The sequence below is a fragment of the Empidonax traillii genome, unplaced genomic scaffold (assembly GCF_003031625.1).
Source record: "Empidonax traillii isolate 1590-97213 ecotype Southwest subspecies unplaced genomic scaffold, ASM303162v1 scaffold245:size1430315, whole genome shotgun sequence".
NCBI lineage: Eukaryota > Metazoa > Chordata > Aves > Passeriformes > Tyrannidae > Empidonax > Empidonax traillii.
In genome coordinates this window covers 602,192-620,348 of record NW_020955438.1, presented here as the reverse complement: position 1 = coordinate 620,348, position 18,157 = coordinate 602,192, and the positions used below count along the sequence as shown (strand labels likewise).

At 52.8% G+C, this 18,157-nt stretch overlaps 1 protein-coding gene across 2 annotated transcripts in view; it reads left to right on the top strand.

The window, feature by feature from the left end:
- Window positions 1–10,469, top strand: part of IFITM10 (interferon induced transmembrane protein 10) — an 11,106-nt gene extending 637 nt beyond the window's left edge. For both annotated transcript variants that reach the window (XM_027888742.1, XM_027888743.1), the window contains exons 2-3: window positions 632–1,046; window positions 9,577–10,469. In XM_027888742.1, the coding sequence (XP_027744543.1) occupies window positions 632–1,046; window positions 9,577–9,726 (565 nt within the window). In that variant the 3' untranslated portion in view covers window positions 9,727–10,469. The remainder of the gene's footprint in view (window positions 1–631; window positions 1,047–9,576) is intronic.
- The last annotated feature ends 7,688 nt before the right edge of the window (window positions 10,470–18,157 follow it).

Sequence of the window (18,157 nt, the reverse complement as noted above, 5' to 3'; positions counted from 1 at the left end):
ATTCCGGCATGGGACAGAGGGGAGAAGGCCCCGACAGTCAGTCAGACCGACAGACAGACAGGCGGGAAGGGAGGGCTGCGGGTGGCTGCAGCGCGGCCGGGCTGGCAACCCCCCTGCAGCCCCCCGGCGCCTCCCAAGTGTTTCTTTCTGCTTTTATTTGTCTCCTTTTGCTAAAAAAAAAAAAAATTAAAAAAAAATTTAAAAAAAATTTTAAAAAAATTTTCTCCCTGGTGACTCGGGATCGGGTCACGCAGGACAGCGGGCAGCGGAGGGGGAAGGACGTGAGAGAGAGGGAGGGATGCTCCTGCCGCTGCCCGCGTCTCTGCCCCCGCCGCGGGGCCGGGGCCGGCAGCAGCTCCGCGCCGAGGCGGCGGCGTCGTGGTCCCCGGGTGTAGCGGTGCTCCCTCCTCCCCCTCCTGCCTGCCCTACTCTCCTCCCTCTCTCCTCTCTGCCCACTCCCTCACTCCTCTCCCCGCTCTCTCCTCTGTCTCCCAGTCCCTCTCTCTCTCCTGCCTTCCCCCCACATCTACCCTTTTCTGCTCCTTACCCCCTTTTTCTTCTCCCTCCCCCCCCACCCGGCCTTTCCATCCCCTCACCCCCATTTTTCACGGGGGTGCTTTCGCTTTGCCAGGGCAGAGCGCGGTGACGCCGCGGCAGCCACCACGGAGAGGACACAGGACCCCCCGCTGGGCCCGCCATGCCCCTTTGAGGGGGTGGCCTGGACCCCGAGACCCCCGCAGGGTCCCCCGCAGGGCTGCTTCGCCTGCATCGCCAAGCCCCCAGCTCTCCGGCAAGCTTCGCCCGTCCTGTCTCCTTCTTCTGCCGTTTATCTCATGGAGAGCAAGAGCTGCAAAGGGGACAGCCTGCGGCCGGCGGTCCCGTGCAAGCACTCGGTGGAGAAGAAGACGATGACCAACCCTACCACCGTCATCGAAATCTACCCCGACACCACCGAGGTGAACGACTACTATCTCTGGTCCATCTTCAACTTTGTATACCTCAACTTCTGCTGCCTTGGCTTCATCGCCTTGGCCTATTCATTGAAAGTGAGTACTGAGCACAAGGCACGGGGTAAGGGGTGACCGGAGAGGGGGGAAGTGTTTGGGGGTTGCGCCTGATGAGAAACACATCTTTGCCACCCAAAAGAGAGGTTGCAGCCAATGGGGACGGGGATGGGAAGAGCCAAGGTGTGTTTTGGAGCCTGGGTGGGTTAAGAGGCACTTTGACTTGCTCCGAGTACCCTCAGAGGCTCCTCTGTACCACGGCGGCAGGGTGACAGGCAGGCAAGAGAGGGCTGGCTTGGCTTGTGCTGCACCCACAGGCACACTGGCACTAGGTCCTTTATTTGGGATCCTGTCTGCTAGAGATCATCAGGATAGGACCCAGCAGCACTGGATGGTCAGGGAGAGGCAGTAAGAAGCAGCCGACCAGAATCAGCCATCGCCTGGCAAGTTGCAGGGGGGGAAGCAGCTGACAAGGTCCAGGGCAATCCTGCCTGCTTCTTTCTTGCCCTCTCATGAATTAAAACACCAGAGCTGCTGGCCAGCTTTCCTCACCCCAAGCCCTGTAAATCCCAGAGCAAGCCCTCACGACCTGCCAGCATCATGGAAATGCTGAGGAGGTGGAAGAGAGTGCAGGGGGCTTCCCGCAGCTTTGGAGCCAGGGGGATATGGAGCCGTGTTGTTGGAGAGGGTGATGGCAATGGAGCACGGCCCATGATGGGAATGGGACCGTGTTATTATTCCTGGTAGCTGCAGGGGAGAGCAACTCGGCAGGGACGGTGCCTGGCAAACAGGCAGCCCCTTGGCAGCTGCCAGGAGTGAGGGGCCTGGGCTGCCCTCCCCTTCCCTGCCTGCCAGATGCAAAACTAACTGAATGGATGTGCAGAGAGCCCAGGGCGGCTGGGTGGCCTGGAGAGAAGCTAGCTGATTTGTTTTGGCAGGCAGCATTTAGAGGAGGGCCAGGGCGCAGACAGGCTTCGTCACAGAAGCGGATCAATTAACCCCATCCAGCTCCCCTGAGCTGGATTGTGAGCACCCAGCACTGCAAGGAGGCTCCTCCCAACCCTGTCAGGGTCTCTGTCAGAAAGTCTCAGGACCCTGTGTCCTGGGCTCACTCAGCACCGTCACTGTGGTGTCTGCCTCAGTTTCCCCTTGCCTAAAATGGGAGATGAGCACCCATCCACTGCCCGTGCAGGAGGCTTCACTGCTGCCTGGGTGAGGCATTTAATAACCTAAATCATGCCAGGGTGAAGCATCACTAAAAGCAGGATTGACCGAAGGGCAAATCCAGTCAGTAGCAGCCTAACACAAGCAGGTGGAGGGAATCCCTTAACACCTCCCTCTCCTTTAGGCAGCAAGGGAAGAAACTGACTTCCTCCTTATTTTTTAAGCCTTTTCTCATCCATATTTGCCTTTAATGATGGGCATCTTTCATGTAGAAGAGGCTACAATGAAGATCTGGGTAGATGTGGTCTCTTACCACTGAAGCAGTTGGGGGCAGGACAGCTCGAGGACAAGGCTGACCCTTCCCCAGGAGACAGGACAGAGCAGGGTCTGCCACTTGCAAGGTTTTTAGAGACTGGACCATTCACTATCCCTGGCACAGGGTAGAAGGAAGGTCAAAGCCCAGAAGTAACCCGAGGCCTTGCACCAGAGCAGAGATGTGGGCCCAGCATCTGTCTGCAAAGTTCTAGAGGACAGAAACTCCATCATGAAAAAAAGAAGCAGTAGTTAGGGAAGGCAAAAGGGCAAATTTGCTCCAAATCGGGGAAAGGAAAATAGAAGATGGCTGTCAAAAACAAGCATTGGCTTTTGGACTGAGGAGGCTGTAGCTGGTCAGATGTAACCACAGTACCCAAACAGAGGTAATGCTGACCGGCTAGAAATAACTCTGCTCTGATCTCGGAGATCCCCAAGATCTCGGAGATCTGTGACTCTGTGGCAAGGGGAAAATAGAAACAAAATGTCCCCCAGAGGCAGAGGACAGAGCTACCAAGTGACCAAAGGGATGCCGAGTGCTCTGATAAGCTGCTGTTGGGATGGGTAGTGAGCGATGGGTGACAGGAGGCAACAAGGATGCTGGGGCAGTAGCAGGTCTGTCGTGGGGAAGACTGATGTTCAGAAAGGCAGGATTTTCACTCACAGCTGCTGCAGAGACCTTCACAACATCTTAGCCAGACTGGATGTTGGGGTTATTTCTCCAGAAGCAGGTTTTCATCTCTTTCACCATCAGTAATGTTTCTCCCAGAAGTTCAGAGAAAGCAGGGGCAAAAAATGCCCTGAGGACAGATATCCCTTTAAACAGACTTCTCTTATTCCTCTGCAATTAAATGTAAAGACAATTGAGCAGTAGATACTTGAGTCCCAGCCTTTCTAGGATGTCTGTGCTCTGAAGAGACTGACTAATGGGCTGCAAGAGTGAGAAGAGTGGAGTGACACCTTCTCCTCCCTGAGCCCAACAGAGCCCTTGACCAGTGGAGCAAAGGTTTCCTGGTTAAAGGACCATCAGTGCACTGATTAAGCGGTTCCTTTAAATAATTTCCTTACATTTCCTTTAAATAAGTGAAACATCTAGCAACTTCAGGAATTCTTGTTTTCATTATAAGAAATAGCATTTTCAGTTCCCTGTTGTAAAGGTCATCTGCTTTTGACAGATTCATACTGTTAATAAAGCAGTACCTCCTTTGTGTCCCAAGTCTGTGAGATGTTTCAGTATATATCTTAGCACACCCTAGTATTTCCACTGGTTCCAGCAGCATAATGCCCACACTGGAAGCCAGATATATGCTTGGTACACTTGAATATTACCGTAAAGCTGTCTCCTTCCCCATGCCCTATTTTATTGTTTTCAGCCACATGTGGGAAAGCAGGCATGTCTGCCTGTCCTTCTGCACGCGAGCTATAGCCTCCTAGATTTCTTTCTGCAGGAAAATGCTATTTCACGGTAATGACCATTTACTAAAAAATACCAAAAAAACCCACCCCAGCACCAAAGAACTTATGAAGAAAGAAACACATGAAGTCAGGTGAGGGCAGAGACTGTGACATCCAGGCCAAGTCCTCCGTGTGACAGACATCCCAGCCGAGCACTCTGAACAAGAGTGTGACTGCATGCCTCATCTTCATTTACACCGATAGCAGGCCAGATCCTCAGCAGCCACAGCTTGCTGGGCTGCAGTGGTGTCACACCAACTCATGTATCCCTCCAGGGATCATTTCTAGCATCTTAGACTTCTCAAGGTCAGCCTCACCGAGTGCAAGCAAGGCACTCGCATCTAACTGTGTGTAGGGGATGTACTGGGAAAGGAGAGGTCAACAGCAGGACCAGGGAAGTTAGAAACCCTATAGTAACCTTAACTCCAGCCCAGCACAGATGCAAGGATCACTCCCACAGCAACACTTCAGATTCAGTTGGTTTTGATCAGAAGCAAATGTCGTGGCCTGATATTTGGCTGCTCCCTCCCTCCCTCTCTCCTTCCCCACTCCAAGCAGTAATGAATGATGCATCAGTGCCTGGTGGCAGGAGATCTCGCTTCAGTCATTAGGAGGTCTGTCTCTGGAGACTGCTGGGGTGAGCCAAGTCCTTCTCAGTACCCATTATGCCATGAGGCAGTAGATCAGAGGTGCTGAGATCTGAGATGAGCCATGGAACGGATGCTTCGCTGTGGCTGTGTAGAGATGAAGATGCCAAGGAGCCCTGCTGGCTTTTTAAGCCCCACCAGCAGCCCACAATGTTACTTGCAGAATTTTCCTGTCCCTTGAGGTCACTGAAATATGTTGAGCTCTCTTGCCAGCTTTCTGCCCAGCCCTTAGCACACAGCTCTTGGCACAACTGTTTGCCTTCCCCTCTTGCCACTTGTTGATCTTCCTTGTTTTGAGTGGAAGTATAGCTATTTATTAACCCTGAGAAGCAGAGAAGCTGCCGCACCCAACCTCTCAGGCAGGCTCTCAGCCTGCTTTTCGGGAGGAGCAGGAGTTTATGGAGGTGGGTGAAATGCTGGGGTGACAATCCTGTGACGCCAGTGTCGGTGTGGTGGAGGTATGTGGGCTGGAGAACTCTTGAGCAATTCACAGAGCAAATAAATCCAAGGATCCCCTCCAGAACTCCTTATGTGTAGGGGTACAGAGCTCTGCATAGAAATGGGTTTTACTGACAACAAGCTGTGGACTGCCAGGCTGCCTTAAATACAGCCTCATTAGACTCATTATCAACAAACCATTGGTCTCCTTCTGCAAGCTGAGGAATCACTTTTTACCAGAGCAGCAAGTTCCCTGCTCCCAAAAATGAGAGGGTCCGAGCCACAGGGCTGAGAGAAGGGAGGTGACTGCTGGGGAAGGGCAGGTGGGAACCAAGGAGAGCACTTGGAGAGGAAGCAGAAGGTAAAACCCCAAGGGAAGAAAGGGCAGAGGATGGTGATCAGAGGGAGTAGAGAAAGAACCCTTGGGCACTGGCATGCTGCAGGTATGGGAGGACGTGGTAAAATGGAGATGCTGGAGGACAAGGTGAGCAGCAGGGAACTGACAGGCAACCATAGATGAATGGAAAAGCCACCACTACCTTTTGCCCACGGGAGAGGAGAGGAGAAAGGTTTGCACATTAGAGCACAAAAGCTGGATTTGTTTCATATAAGGACAGGCATGGAAGAAGAAGGAAACTCTGTAACTTGCCGATCTGTATCAGAGGTGAGCTCTGCCTTGTCTAGGGTGGGATATCCAAAGAGGCCGCCACACAGAGCTTTGGGGTGCCCAGGGAAACCCCATAGTCGGCAGAAGTAATTATCTGCACACACCAGTCATCTCAGTGCAAAGCAGGCCCAAAAATCCCCATCTAATTTTAGGCAAGACAAGAAGGTCAAAGTGATGATAAGAGTCTGGGACAAAGGAAACACACAACCTGGGTCTGGGGTGAGGGTTCAGCCTGTGACCTTGAGGACCTGTCCCTCACCATGCCTCATCTCATAGGCTATGGAAGGAAGCAACTTCCAGGGCTCCCAGAAGCTCCTGCACCAGCTGTCAGCACATTATGGTGATGGTGGCCACAGGAGCATGAAAACAGGAAAAGCTGAGGCTGGGCTATGAGAAAGACACCAGCATCTCCTTAAGGGCAAAGCAGGGAAGGAGCTGAAACACTTATCTGCTCTCCAGGAGAGCTCCTCCATAGCCCGGCTCAGTTACCACAGCAGGGCTTTAAAGGGAGACATCTGGAAGCACCTGAGGGTGCAAGGCCATGCAGAAGGAGACGAGGCTGCCCTGGAGAGATGTGGGAGGCTGAAGCTGTGAGTGGTTTGTAAGGAGAAACTCCTTTTCATTGCACTTGTGTGTCACAGGGGCCCTTGTAATTAGAGGCTCTGCTACAATATAAATGATAATGGACAATCAGGAATGATTTGCATGAGGGAAACCACTGAAGCTGTAGGTGCACATGGAAACATTAATGGAGGAAAGGACAGGGACCAAGAACTCAATGAGGATGAGGATTCCAGGAGGCCAAGGCCAGAACAGCCAGAGAAGACCTAGGGGAGAGGTAGGGAAGGGAAAGGGCAGGGGGCTGCTGGAGTTGGGGAAGGCAGGCAGAACTCCATGTTGGCAGGAGTGTGTGGATGGAACCATCTGGAGTTCAAGGAGAGAAGGCCATTGGGTCCTTTGGTAGGAGTCAAAGGTGGCCATCATACCATTGTTTAGACCCAAAAAACAGGAAAAAGAGTTGGAAGGGACAAAAAAAGGAACTGTGAGGAAATGGTGGCATGGGAGAGAGGGCAGCCTCAGGCACCTCTCACTATAGATGCTTAGCAGCAGCAGCAGGACTGGAGCAGGGCCAAAGGGAGAGCCAAGGGAAAGTCAAGAAGAGGTGCTGCTGAAGCATGTTGTAGGAAAGGTTTAAAGCACGGGTCACGAGTGTGAACTGGTGTCAGGTGGGAGACTACTGGGAGACACTACTGTTGCTTGGAGCACTGGGAGAAGGCTGGGCATGGAAATTAGCATGGTAGGGCACCCCAGGGACAGCGGGAGCGTGAGACAAGGAGTAGGAGAGAGCTCCTGGGACCAAGAGGAACTGGCCCCACAAAGCTAAAGTGGCTTGGCTACAGGAGGGTTGCAGAGCTCGGTCTGCCGGCCATGCTGGTCTGCTGGAGAAACCTCTGTCTGCCTGGTAAGCGCTGATGGCAAACACCGGCTCGCCTGCGGCAGAGAGCAGATTCTCCCAGCAGTGGCTGGGTTACAGTGGGGGAAAGGGCAAAAGGCATTTGCTCCCTGTAGGTTTTGCCTGAGGCAGCCCCACTGCTGGGAAGAAGAAAGCGTTTGAGAGCTTCAAAGAGTCTGTTGGGAGCAGCAGGCGGGGTTTCTGGCCTGGATCCAGCACCCCTGGGGCTCTGGTTGCAGGGACCTCCTCGTTTCTCACCAATGGGTGAGAAGGTGCCAGATGCCTGGCGCTGCTGAGTCCAGGGGTTTTTGGGAGGATGCTAAACTTACTGAATAATTTCAAATGTGAGTCATCCCGGACATTCAGCTGACACAAAAAGGCATGTGGGCTCCCATGCTGCCGGTTTGCTGCCTTCCCAGAGATCATCTCCACTGCTGGGAGCTCCAGCCAGGCATGCCACAGAGCCACGTGCAGTTTTGTGACTGTCCCCTCTTTTGATACCAGAAGGATGCTTAGCTGAGCACTTGGCAGCAAGTGATGGGTGGATGGCACCAGGTCCAGCTGTGGGCTCCCAGGAGCAAGGCACATCAGAGGCCAAGGGTGTGGCACCATGAGATTTAATATGAGAATGAAGACAGATTTCTCATTCTTGCCCATGTGCCTGCCAGCACCGCGTCCTGTGGGCCTCGTGCCAACAGCAGCCTCCCTGCCCACAGTCTGGGATTAATGAAGATCAGGGGCTGCTTGTGCAGAGAGGTCCTCACTGATGTGACAGGAGAGAGGAATATCTCTTGAGGGTCTGAGAGGTGGTTTTGGAGGCCAGCATGGTTCAATGGGAATGAGGGGTTCAGCAACCCTTCCCTACATCCAGCAGCTTGCAGAAGGCTTTCAGAACAGTCCCATGCATAAGCACTGCAGGACGAAGTCCATAAGACATGGTCTGAACCCATCACAGAGTCTTTTTGGAAAGCTCCTGGTTGATAAAATCCTTTTAATATTCCTCAGTATGACGCTGGTTTTTGCAGCCTGCCACCAAAATCTAGTGTCCCACCCAGCGGGGCTTTCACTGCCGGGAGCAAGACTTTCTGTGAAGGGCACACACTCCCCCCCAGGAGCGAGCAGTGGGGCAGGCCCTGCCAGACCCTGGGCTTGGATATGGAAAAGGGATGAAGGGTCAAGTGTCCTGGTTCTTTTGTCCTTGTGGCTCCGGCTGCCTGAGTCTTCTGAGTGCTGGCTGAAAGGAGCAGCTTGGGGACAGGGATACATCCCTGCTAGGAAGGAATGGAGCCTGATGCCTCATCTGCTGGGATCAAACTGCAGAGCTGCTGCTGGCAGACAGTGCCATCAGCTGCCTGGCTGTGCCATCCACTGCCTCATAGTGCCATCTCTGCCTGCTAGTGGCACTGCTGCCTGGCTGTGCCATCTGCTGCCTTGCGATGCCATCATTGCCATACAGTGCCATGCTCTGCCTGGTTATACCTTCTGCTGCTTAGCCGTGCCATGGGCTGCCTGGTAATGCCATCACTGCCTGGCAGTGCCATCTGCTGCCTTGCAGTGCCATCTGCTGCCCGGCACTGTCACCTGCTGCCTGGTAATGCCATTGCTGCCTGCCAGTGGCATCACTGCCTGGCAGTGCCATGCGCTGTCTGGCAGCCTGCAGGAGGTGGGGACAGGCCAGTGACACGGACTTGTGCGATCATTGCCCTGCAGAACTGTCCCAGGGCAAGCCCATGAAAGTCTCAGCCTGCAGGATATTGAAGGGAGCAGACTGTGCTGTCAGAATAGAGATGCTACACAAGCCGCATAGGACCTGCAAAAGGAAAGGAACTCATTAACCCGGACTACTTAATATGCTGGAGGCTCGTGCACAACCCTGGAGCTGCAGTAGGATGCCGTGCCAGGCTTCACCTGCTCAGCCCCTCAGTGCAGATGGAGGCCCAGGGATGCACACCAGAACAACAGCCAGTCTCCTCACTTGCAAGCTGGGTGAGCCAAAACCTGGTGCTGCAGGGCCAGGGGGCTACAACACAGCATGCACTGTGCTTTAGTGCCAGTGTGCCTGCGATGCACAACAGCATCTCAATTCCCTTGTGCACACTGAAGCTCAAAATTATACTGACCCACTCTGGGGACCACAGGGATCTGGTTTGCCTGCTTGATAACAGCAGTGGGTCACTCTTCCAGGTCTTCTCTGTTCCCAGAAATTTCCAGCCCACAGTACTTGGCTTGACAAGCTCAATCTATAGCAGAGACAGAGTGCAAACCTCACCACAGGGTGTTTTATGGCACCCCAAGCATTCAAATACAAAGAGGCACAGCGCAGCCCTCATCTGCTGTACATATAACCATGTATACTGGGTGCATTGGGTTTGCATTTAGCCGACAAGTTACGTCTTTCATACTATAAAGCAATTACTTTATTTATTTTTTTCTCAGGTCCGGGATAAGAAACTCCTCAATGACTTAAACGGAGCAGTTGAAGATGCCAAGACAGCCCGGCTTTTTAACATCACCAGCTCAGCCCTTGCCACCTTCTGTATCATCCTTATCTTCATCTTCCTGCGATACCCTCTCACTGACTACTAGAGGGAGGCCAACAGCAGCGGCCACCGCCAAAATGCCTCTATGCCAGAAGTGTCTGCAGTTGTTTCTTGTAGCAAGGACACACAAAAAACCTACTACACCTTGATTGCAAAAAAAGAAAGAAAAAAAGAGTCAATTAAGTACATAAATAAAAGTTATATTAGTTTATCAGCCCAGCTGAGCATACCCTTCCTGCCTTGAAACGGTACATGAACGGCTATAGGAAAGGGTTTCACTCTTGCACATGTACAGGGAAAAAAATAGACCAAGAAATATTTATTTTATGGCCAACAAGCTGTGTGAAAATAGTGTGGAAAGCCCAGAGCGACGCATGCCTAGTGGCAGACAGCTGAGCTCTGTGAGCAGTGGGATCCTGTGAAGCTGGAGACACATGCAGTGATGGATGGGGACCAGGGCAGGGCTGTCTCATAACATATCAGGTGTGTTCAGGCCTCCCCACCATCCCCCAGCTTAAGGGGATTTCTTTTCCTTTTATTCTCTTGAATTTCATCCACTTGTTCAAAAAACTCCCAACCCCTGGAGAGCTGAGGGTGTTAGGAAGTTCACACTGGGGAGCCCCAAAGCCTCTAGAGAAGCCCCAAAGCGTTAAAGGGCAGGTTTCTCCTTGGGATTTCCCAGCAGCGCTGAGAAGGAGGGTACCTCCTGGAGAACTCGCCTAAGCCACCTAAGTGGAGTGCTACTGTATTTCTGTAAACAGTCAATAAAGAGATACCTCTGATATGTGATGCTAACGGGTTAATTCCTTCCTTACAAGGGCTGAGCTCCTCGTCTCTGTGGGCTGGCAAGAGAAAATGCTAATGTCACCAGCAGCTGCTTGGGAGAGATTTAAAGCAGGAGCGAGGGATGCTGCTGCAGGTCAGGGCCGCATGCAGCCGTGAAGGAGAGTGCAGGTCCAGATTTAAGAGCAGAGACCTCAGTGACTCCTGTGATGGAAGATCAATGGCAAGCAGACAAAGGCAGCCAAGTGGGCAGGTCCCCCCTCTCCTGCTTGGACCAACATTGAAGATATAAATAAATTGCCACAGTCTGAACATGCTGCTACTGCAGCACTTCCCAGGGTCATTACGAAGAGCCAGATTCAGAGATGATGTGCACTGGCCACTGAACAAGGCAGGAGTTCAGAGCCCTTCCTCATAGCTGCCTGCGGCTGCCTGTGGGGCTGCAAATCAACACGCCCTGATTTGAAAACACCACAAATGAATGGCTAGACCAGGACTAAAATACAGCTTTTCAGCCCTTCTGGCCCTTCATCTCATCTCATATGCCACAGCTGCCTCATCTTTTTCCAGCTGTAAGATGACTTCATGCCAAGGGGCACCAGTCACTGCCATTGAACCAGGAAAGGGCAGCATCACCCACCTTTGCACCCACCAGCAAAGTGAAGATGAAGCAAGAGAGAGGGAGTGTAGACAGGCTGTCACGGGACACTTCATCATCTGCTGAGTGCATGGTTAAATCAGGCTATCTCTGGGCTGTGCTCAGTGAGGGATGTGCCATAGTGAGGTGTGGGGGCAGACCATGAGGACGCTTCCCTGAAAGCCTCATGAGATGTCACCTGCTTCCCTCTCAGGTCTCCTCGCCTTAATTCCAGCCTGGGCTTCATTTATGGGAGGAGTTATGAGCAGAAAAACCTGCAGTCCTTCTTGTTCCACACTCACTGGAGGGTATTTCCACACCAGACCAGATCAGGGGTCTGTTTTGCAACAAAGTACTTGTTGCCCTGGAAGTATCTCAGCCATGAACTGCTCTATGATCCTTCATCCAGAGGTCAAGACTCTTCCCAACCTCTCTTGGATGCTTCTTGCTCCCTTCCCTGAAGCAAGCCCTGAGCGGTCATAGCCATCAGCATTTCCATCCTGACACATCTAGGGGTTATATCCAGTCCTTGTCTCAGGCAGAGGAAGGAGGTGTCCTGTCATGATGTCAATGCCTCCAAAGAGGGTACAGACAAAATTACTCATGTTGCAGTCACCCTGAGCTGGCACCTGAAAACTGGAGCAAACTAAAGCCTGCTGGTATAGTGTTAGCTTAGGCAAGACCCAGACTAGTCATCCCCAAATCCTCTGAGGTTAGGAGGAGCACAGAGACAAGGTTGCATCCCTGCACCTGCATCAAGCTCACGTTGGCAATGTCCATGGTCTTGGTTTGGTATCCTTCACCATCCAGGTGCCCATCACACCTCTCAAACTTTGTAGCCCAGTCTGGGTGGGCTTGGGGGATAACTCAGACTGGGTGACCACGCATGCAGTACCAGGGGCTCAAAGCCACAGGCTTAGTTCACTGTAGGACCAATTGCCTGGCACCTCTTGAAATAAAGAGTGCGTTCCTCTCCATGAGCTGGGACTTGCTGGAGCCACTTTGCAAGTGCTTTTGCACTCAGGGACCCTCACCCAACTTTACAAAATCTGGCCGCAACAATGCCACTGTTCCCATCTTCTGTGCTACACAGGAGAGAGTCGCCCTGCTTGGCATGCAGGCATGGGGCTGCTCAGATAAAGGCAGAGCTGACACAAAACTGGAAGTGACCCAAAGCCAGCCTTTTCTACATTTAACAAGTGTGACAAATGAGCTACCATCATCCCTTCCCCTGATGGACCATCTTATCTGTGGGAAAATGGATGCCGGTTTAATGAACCAGGGGGAATACTGAACTGACTCTGCAGCATTTTTGCATGCATAAACCATCAGGGGTGGAGAGGGAGAGCTAATATTATTAATCATCATATTTATTATTTGTTGCCCATGTTGTAGGAGGTGAAATTGCTGTGCTGTGGCAGGTTGTAGGTCCACCCAGACCTGCCTCAAACAAGAACAGGGCAGCAGAGAAGGATGCAATAACCCTGTGGCTGGAGGATGGGATGATCGACCCCAGGCAGATGCTCAGCTCCACCACAGCCCTCACATTGGCTTTATCTGCAGCTCAGGGCTGGGGGGCAGCAAAGGCCCTGTGCTTTCCCTTCCTCTCTCTTAGTGTCCCTCCCTTAATTTTAATGGACTCCTCCAGACTCACAGTAGGAGGAAAGCACCCTCAAAACGGGGAAAATGGGAGGGACTTAAATTTTTCCAAGCCTGCTTAGCAGAAAAAAAAAAAAAGTCATTTATTCATGCAGCAGTGTTCCAAGTGCAGCAACATCAAGGCATTTAGCATTCATTTCCTCTTGTCAGTGTCACAGAACCCCAAACTGAGATAGCAAAACTGCATCCCCATATACTGTCAGGCAAGTACATCCCAGATTGCACCAACTGTGCTGTTAAGTGAATGAAAGAACTTATTTTTTTTTTTTTTTTTTATCTTTTGAGGGAACAAGAGAAAGAAAAGCAGCAGCCAAATCCGACAGGTCCTCTAATTGCTTTTCTTTTTTTTTTAATTTTGCAAGAAAATTCTAGAAGTTCAGGTTTTGCCAAGGCTGACACCCGCCGCAGCAGAAGGCAGGCTTTCAAGAGTTGCTTCTCTGCCTTTTCACTTCTGCCACTCACAACGTCGCACCACACTCTCCAAATCGCACCTTTTTTTGGCTGCGAAGCCGCAGCCTCTGTTGCACTCAGCGGCGGGAAGGAAAACTGAGGGGAGGGGGTGGAAGAACAGAACAGCCGAACGCAGTTTGAGAAGCATCTTTTCATATGGGGAAGAACTGACGGTCACGTTGCCATATAGAGATTCAATTGTATTCCTGTGGGAAACTGAGCCTGACAGCTTGATGAGGATTGCTTTTTGCTTTTTCTTTAGCTCGAGGGGAGATACGGGGAAGGAAGGGAGCCATTGTTGCCTTTTAAGCGACACTGTGCAATTCTGCCTAAAACACTGCTGCTGGGTTTTGCCCCTGGTAGCTGAAAAGCGTTTGGGATGAGATTGGAGAAAGGCCACCGAGTCTGCTGAGGGGCACTCTCGTCTGGGGAGGAGATACTGCGGGACGGGGCTCGTTCAGGCCGGCGATGAAATGCCTTCGCGGGTACGCCGACGGCAGCCCCAGCACCTAGGAGGAGGTCAGGGAGGCAGGGAGTGGGATATCCCAGCCCAGCTGGATCTGCCCTGCTGCGGGAGGCAGGCAGAGGGCCCCCTCACACCGCTCCACCGCAGCCGGCCGCGCACCGCCCATCTCCGCGGTCTCGGGGCGGGCCGGGACGCTCCGGGCCCTCGCCCCTTGGAGGGAGCAGAGGTCTATCCACGCTCCTCCGGGACTCCCCGCCCCAAGCCTCACGCCCGGAGGGTTGCGAGTCCCTACACGGGGCAAGCGCTGGCTTGTGCAAGGAGCAGCTGTGGGGCGAGGGTGGCTCCTGCGCCCTAAAACCAGCCGGGAGCGGGTCCCCAGCCTCCGGCAGGGATGTGCCCCTTCGTGCCAGCCGGGGTGCGTGCGTCAGGCAAGGGCCGGGGCGCTGTTACACGTTCACCCTCCACGCTGGCAGGGAGAGGTGGCTGAGGGCCAAGCACCGCGTGTGAGCAAAGCCCGAGGCGCTTACGCAAGGCTCGGAGCTCACCCGCACCTCTGCCCCGGCTGCCACGCACGGCTCGGTGATGACACCCCCGCGCAAACGCCACCGAACCAGTTTGCAGACAAGAGCACCTCGAATCCTAGCTGGGGAGAACTGGTTTGAGTTTCGTTGGTAAACGCGACCCCACAACTCCCCTTTATCTGCGGGTTGGCAGCAATAAATATAGTGAGATGGAGCTAATTCAGGTAAGGACCTCCTGGCCCAGCGTGGGCATCTGCGAGTTCCCTTGCCAGGGGTGAGCTGCCAGGCATGCAGGCAAAGCATGGTGAGTCAGGGCCAGGGCAGCCTTCAGCCTGGATACCCAAATTAACAGCGAGAGAGAGATGCAAATGGCAACCCCTATTCTTCTGCAGGGTGTGTAAGCCACTAGCAAAAGCTGACATCGAGCTGGAGCATCATAACCCTGCTGCCCAGGCGCTTCACGGGCCAGGAGGCAGAGTCACATGTCCAGCAAGTAGCAGCTCTCACCCTCCTTTCCAGCCACACTCTACTGTCCTGGGTGACCTTATCAAAGCCCTCTCATCTCTATTTTCCCCTCCAGCACTGTCTCATGGCTTGATGTCTTCTCAGAGGAGGAACTGCAGCCTTGCTTAGTGCCACCAGGTCCTGGGACCTTGTCACTGTGGGCATCCTACGACTGGTGCAATTGCAGCAGTCAGATATGGTATGCAGATAAGGGGGAAGAGCAGGGCGCTGATGGAGCTGCCCCTTCGCTCCTCTCCATCCCCAGATACGTGAGGCAAGTTGGACAGTGAGGAGCGCCTGGCTCTGCAGGCAGACCGCAGCCCTGCCGGGGGGAGGAGGGGGAGGCACAGATGGCAGCAGATGCTCTCATCAGTGAAAATGATTGAAGCAAAACAAAAAAAACCTAGCAACTGGTGAGCAGCCTAACAAAAACCACCACAAGGGTAGAGAAAAAGGGTCTGGACCGGACAGATCCATTCACAGAGCCTAGCTCTGTGGTGCCTTCTGGCCCAGGGTAATGTTTTTCTCATTCCCAATTCACATACAGAGAGGAAAGACCATGCCTTGTCCAGGAGCAATGGGCAGAGATTATTTTTTAGGACTTGAATATACTAAACCAAAACCATTTGGTGTCTCTCCCCGTCCCCTTCCCCTGTCTTCTCTCTTATCCCTCTCCCACTGCCTCCAGAGGAGAGAATATGACCCTGGGCAACTTCTAGGCACATCTAAGACACTCACTGCCCAGGGCAAACCCAAGTGTGTGCCAACACAGCACACGGTTTCAGCACTGAGGGCGAAGGAGCAGGTATGCTTCCTGCACCTGAGCAGTTACTGTACCACCTCTGTGCAGCTCAGCTGACGCTGTCAGCCTTGGCTCCTGTGTCAGGATAGATTCATGCCAGTGCAAAGGTCCTGCTCCTCCACCCCTCCCATCCCCTGACTTTGACCCATCGTGCCGGCACTCAGCAACCGTGCCCCACGTTTGGCGCATGTCCACACTCCAGCTCAGCTTTTCTCCAACATGTCCAGGGCAAAGGGAATCAGAGGGAATTTATTCAATGTATGATGAGTTATTTTTCCTTTTTCCTTCTGGCAGGAGCGCCTGGCGGTGCAGTGAGAGCCACAGAATGAATGCTTCTGCAGCGTGCACGGAGCTGAATGGCACAGCACGCAGCCCTCCAGCCTGCTACTGCTGCCATCAACTGTGCCGTGGCTGCTTTTGCGACGTGCACGTACAGCTCAGCACCCTGCCAGTGCTGAGCCACTTCTACTGGGAAACGGGAGACAGATCCGGGGAAGCCCCCATGTGAGAAACACACCTGCCTGGTGATGCTGCAAGTGCCTTCTGCCTGCTCAAGCACGTCAGCTCTCTTCGCTGAGTGACACCATTTTGGGTTTGGCAGGAGGAAGGTGGCGTGCTGGGCTGCACCCCGGCTGTGAAGGGAGAAAGCTGGGGAGAACACAGGCAGGTGTGAAAGAGGGGAGTGATGCAATTCCTAAGGTGGATTAAGAGTTCATCACAGCCAATACCTTTCTTTCAGAAAATAGGACAATACAAAGCCTAGCAAGCCTCTTCCTCCAGCATCATGTTGTGCCCCACTCTGGAACACTGTAGTGAGGGGAAGAGGCGTGCACATGGCAGAACCAACAACACTTGGAAGAAGCAGAGCCATGTTAGCCCACGGGTTGACTGGCCTTAGCTATCAGCACAGTTTTGAGGTGCCAATGCCCCCTAAAGGGGGGAACAGTGTCTTGTGCCACAGCCAGCCCTGCTGGATGGAGGGTGATAGGAGTCTGGCTCAGCTGGCGCACTGAGGAACCCCATATGAACACCAGAATAGATTAAAAAAATATTATTAACCCATTTAAAGAAGTTGCAGGTTGACAAAATATCTCTCCTTTTTGATGAATAAGAAAGTTGGTTTGGCAGCAATTCCTTTTTCCTAGTTTTAGTTTCCTTCATGATCAAGTTCTGATTTTAATCCCTGCAGGATGCAGGAGGCTCTGTGGCACTCTTCTGCACTTGGCTTGCCATGGCAATTTGGAGGCCTGGAAAATGTTTTAGCAAGAACTACTACATGTACAGGCGTAACTTGCATTTGAAACATGTAGATGGGAGCAACCCATCTTTGGATGCACCTGAAATCTGTGAAAGAGGAAAAACCTGAGTGGGGTGAATTATTTTTTAAGCAATTGACCTGAAGTTAAGCACTTTCCTTTAGCAATAAGCAACTTGCTGCATAATTTTTGCTCAGCTCATGATGGTTGTGATGGGGGGGTGTGTGTGATGGCCCTGGGCTGAGACAATAGATTCACATCTGGTAGATGGAGCTTAGAGACGACGAGGCTGCTTTGTTCTGCCTGCCTGACCATTACAGCATTGCCCTGGCTCTCCCAGCATAATTTCCCCTGGGGAAAATAGGGATAATAGGGATGGCTGAGCCACTCTGCTGAGCAGAGCTGACCAGGTGTGCTCACAGCACTGCCCCTGCTCAGGCTGGCTGCCCACTTCCATGTAGCAGTGGGTCCGCACCTGAATGCCAGAATGTCAGGTTGAGCAGGATTGGGATCTAAATAGGGTTAGCTCCCAGCTTTGGGGAGGCAAGTGAGGTTTTGCAAGCCTCAGTCACCGCCTGCTCCTGGCCCCTGTGATCCCGGGAGCAGTTTAACAGCAGTGAATCATTTGTTTTGGTTTCTCCCCACCAGGCGCTTGGCTGCAGCGCCTCGCACAGAAGCAGTGGGCGTGGGAGAGATGCAGGCTCCTGGGCTGGAGCCTCTCCCGCTGGTCGTGAGAATCGGTGTCCCTCCGGTACCCAGCCCCGCTGAAGCAGCTCCTCCTACTTGCCGGCAATAGGGATTTTGTGGGGGTCAAATCTCCTGTGTCCTCATCACTCAGGGATGCAGCAGGGGTGCATGGGGTGGCTGAGGAGAGGTTGCCAGGGATGAAGGCTCAAGAGGGAGTTCAGCTTGGTCTCTTGCTGGAATGAACAGTCCAAGGCAGGTGCCTGGCAGTCCCTCAGGACATTCCATCCTCTGTCTCTTTCTCACCATCTCCCCATCCCTTGTCTACTGCAAGCCTGAATCTTTCTCCTAACTCCTTCCCCACACTCCTCCCTTGCACTGTGCCAGGGAGCGATTTACCTGACAGCTGATCTGGGATGCTCATCTGGCAGTGATGTGCCAGGTCCAGGGCTGGAAATACTGACTTTAACTGGGATCTGGAAAGAAACTGTTTAAATCCTCTTCCTTCAGCAGGCTTTGTGAGCTCATGGCTCTCTGCCTAGATAACAGCTTTTACAAGGAAGCTTTAGGATTTTCACACTCATTCCTTTCCCCCTCTTTTTTTCTATTTTACCCTTGAAAAGGGGTGTTGGGCAGGGGAGGAAACAGTCTGAAGCTGAAGCAAGAGATGTCTTTCTCAGATTTTCCTCATCTAGGGTGCCTTGCATGGCTGCAA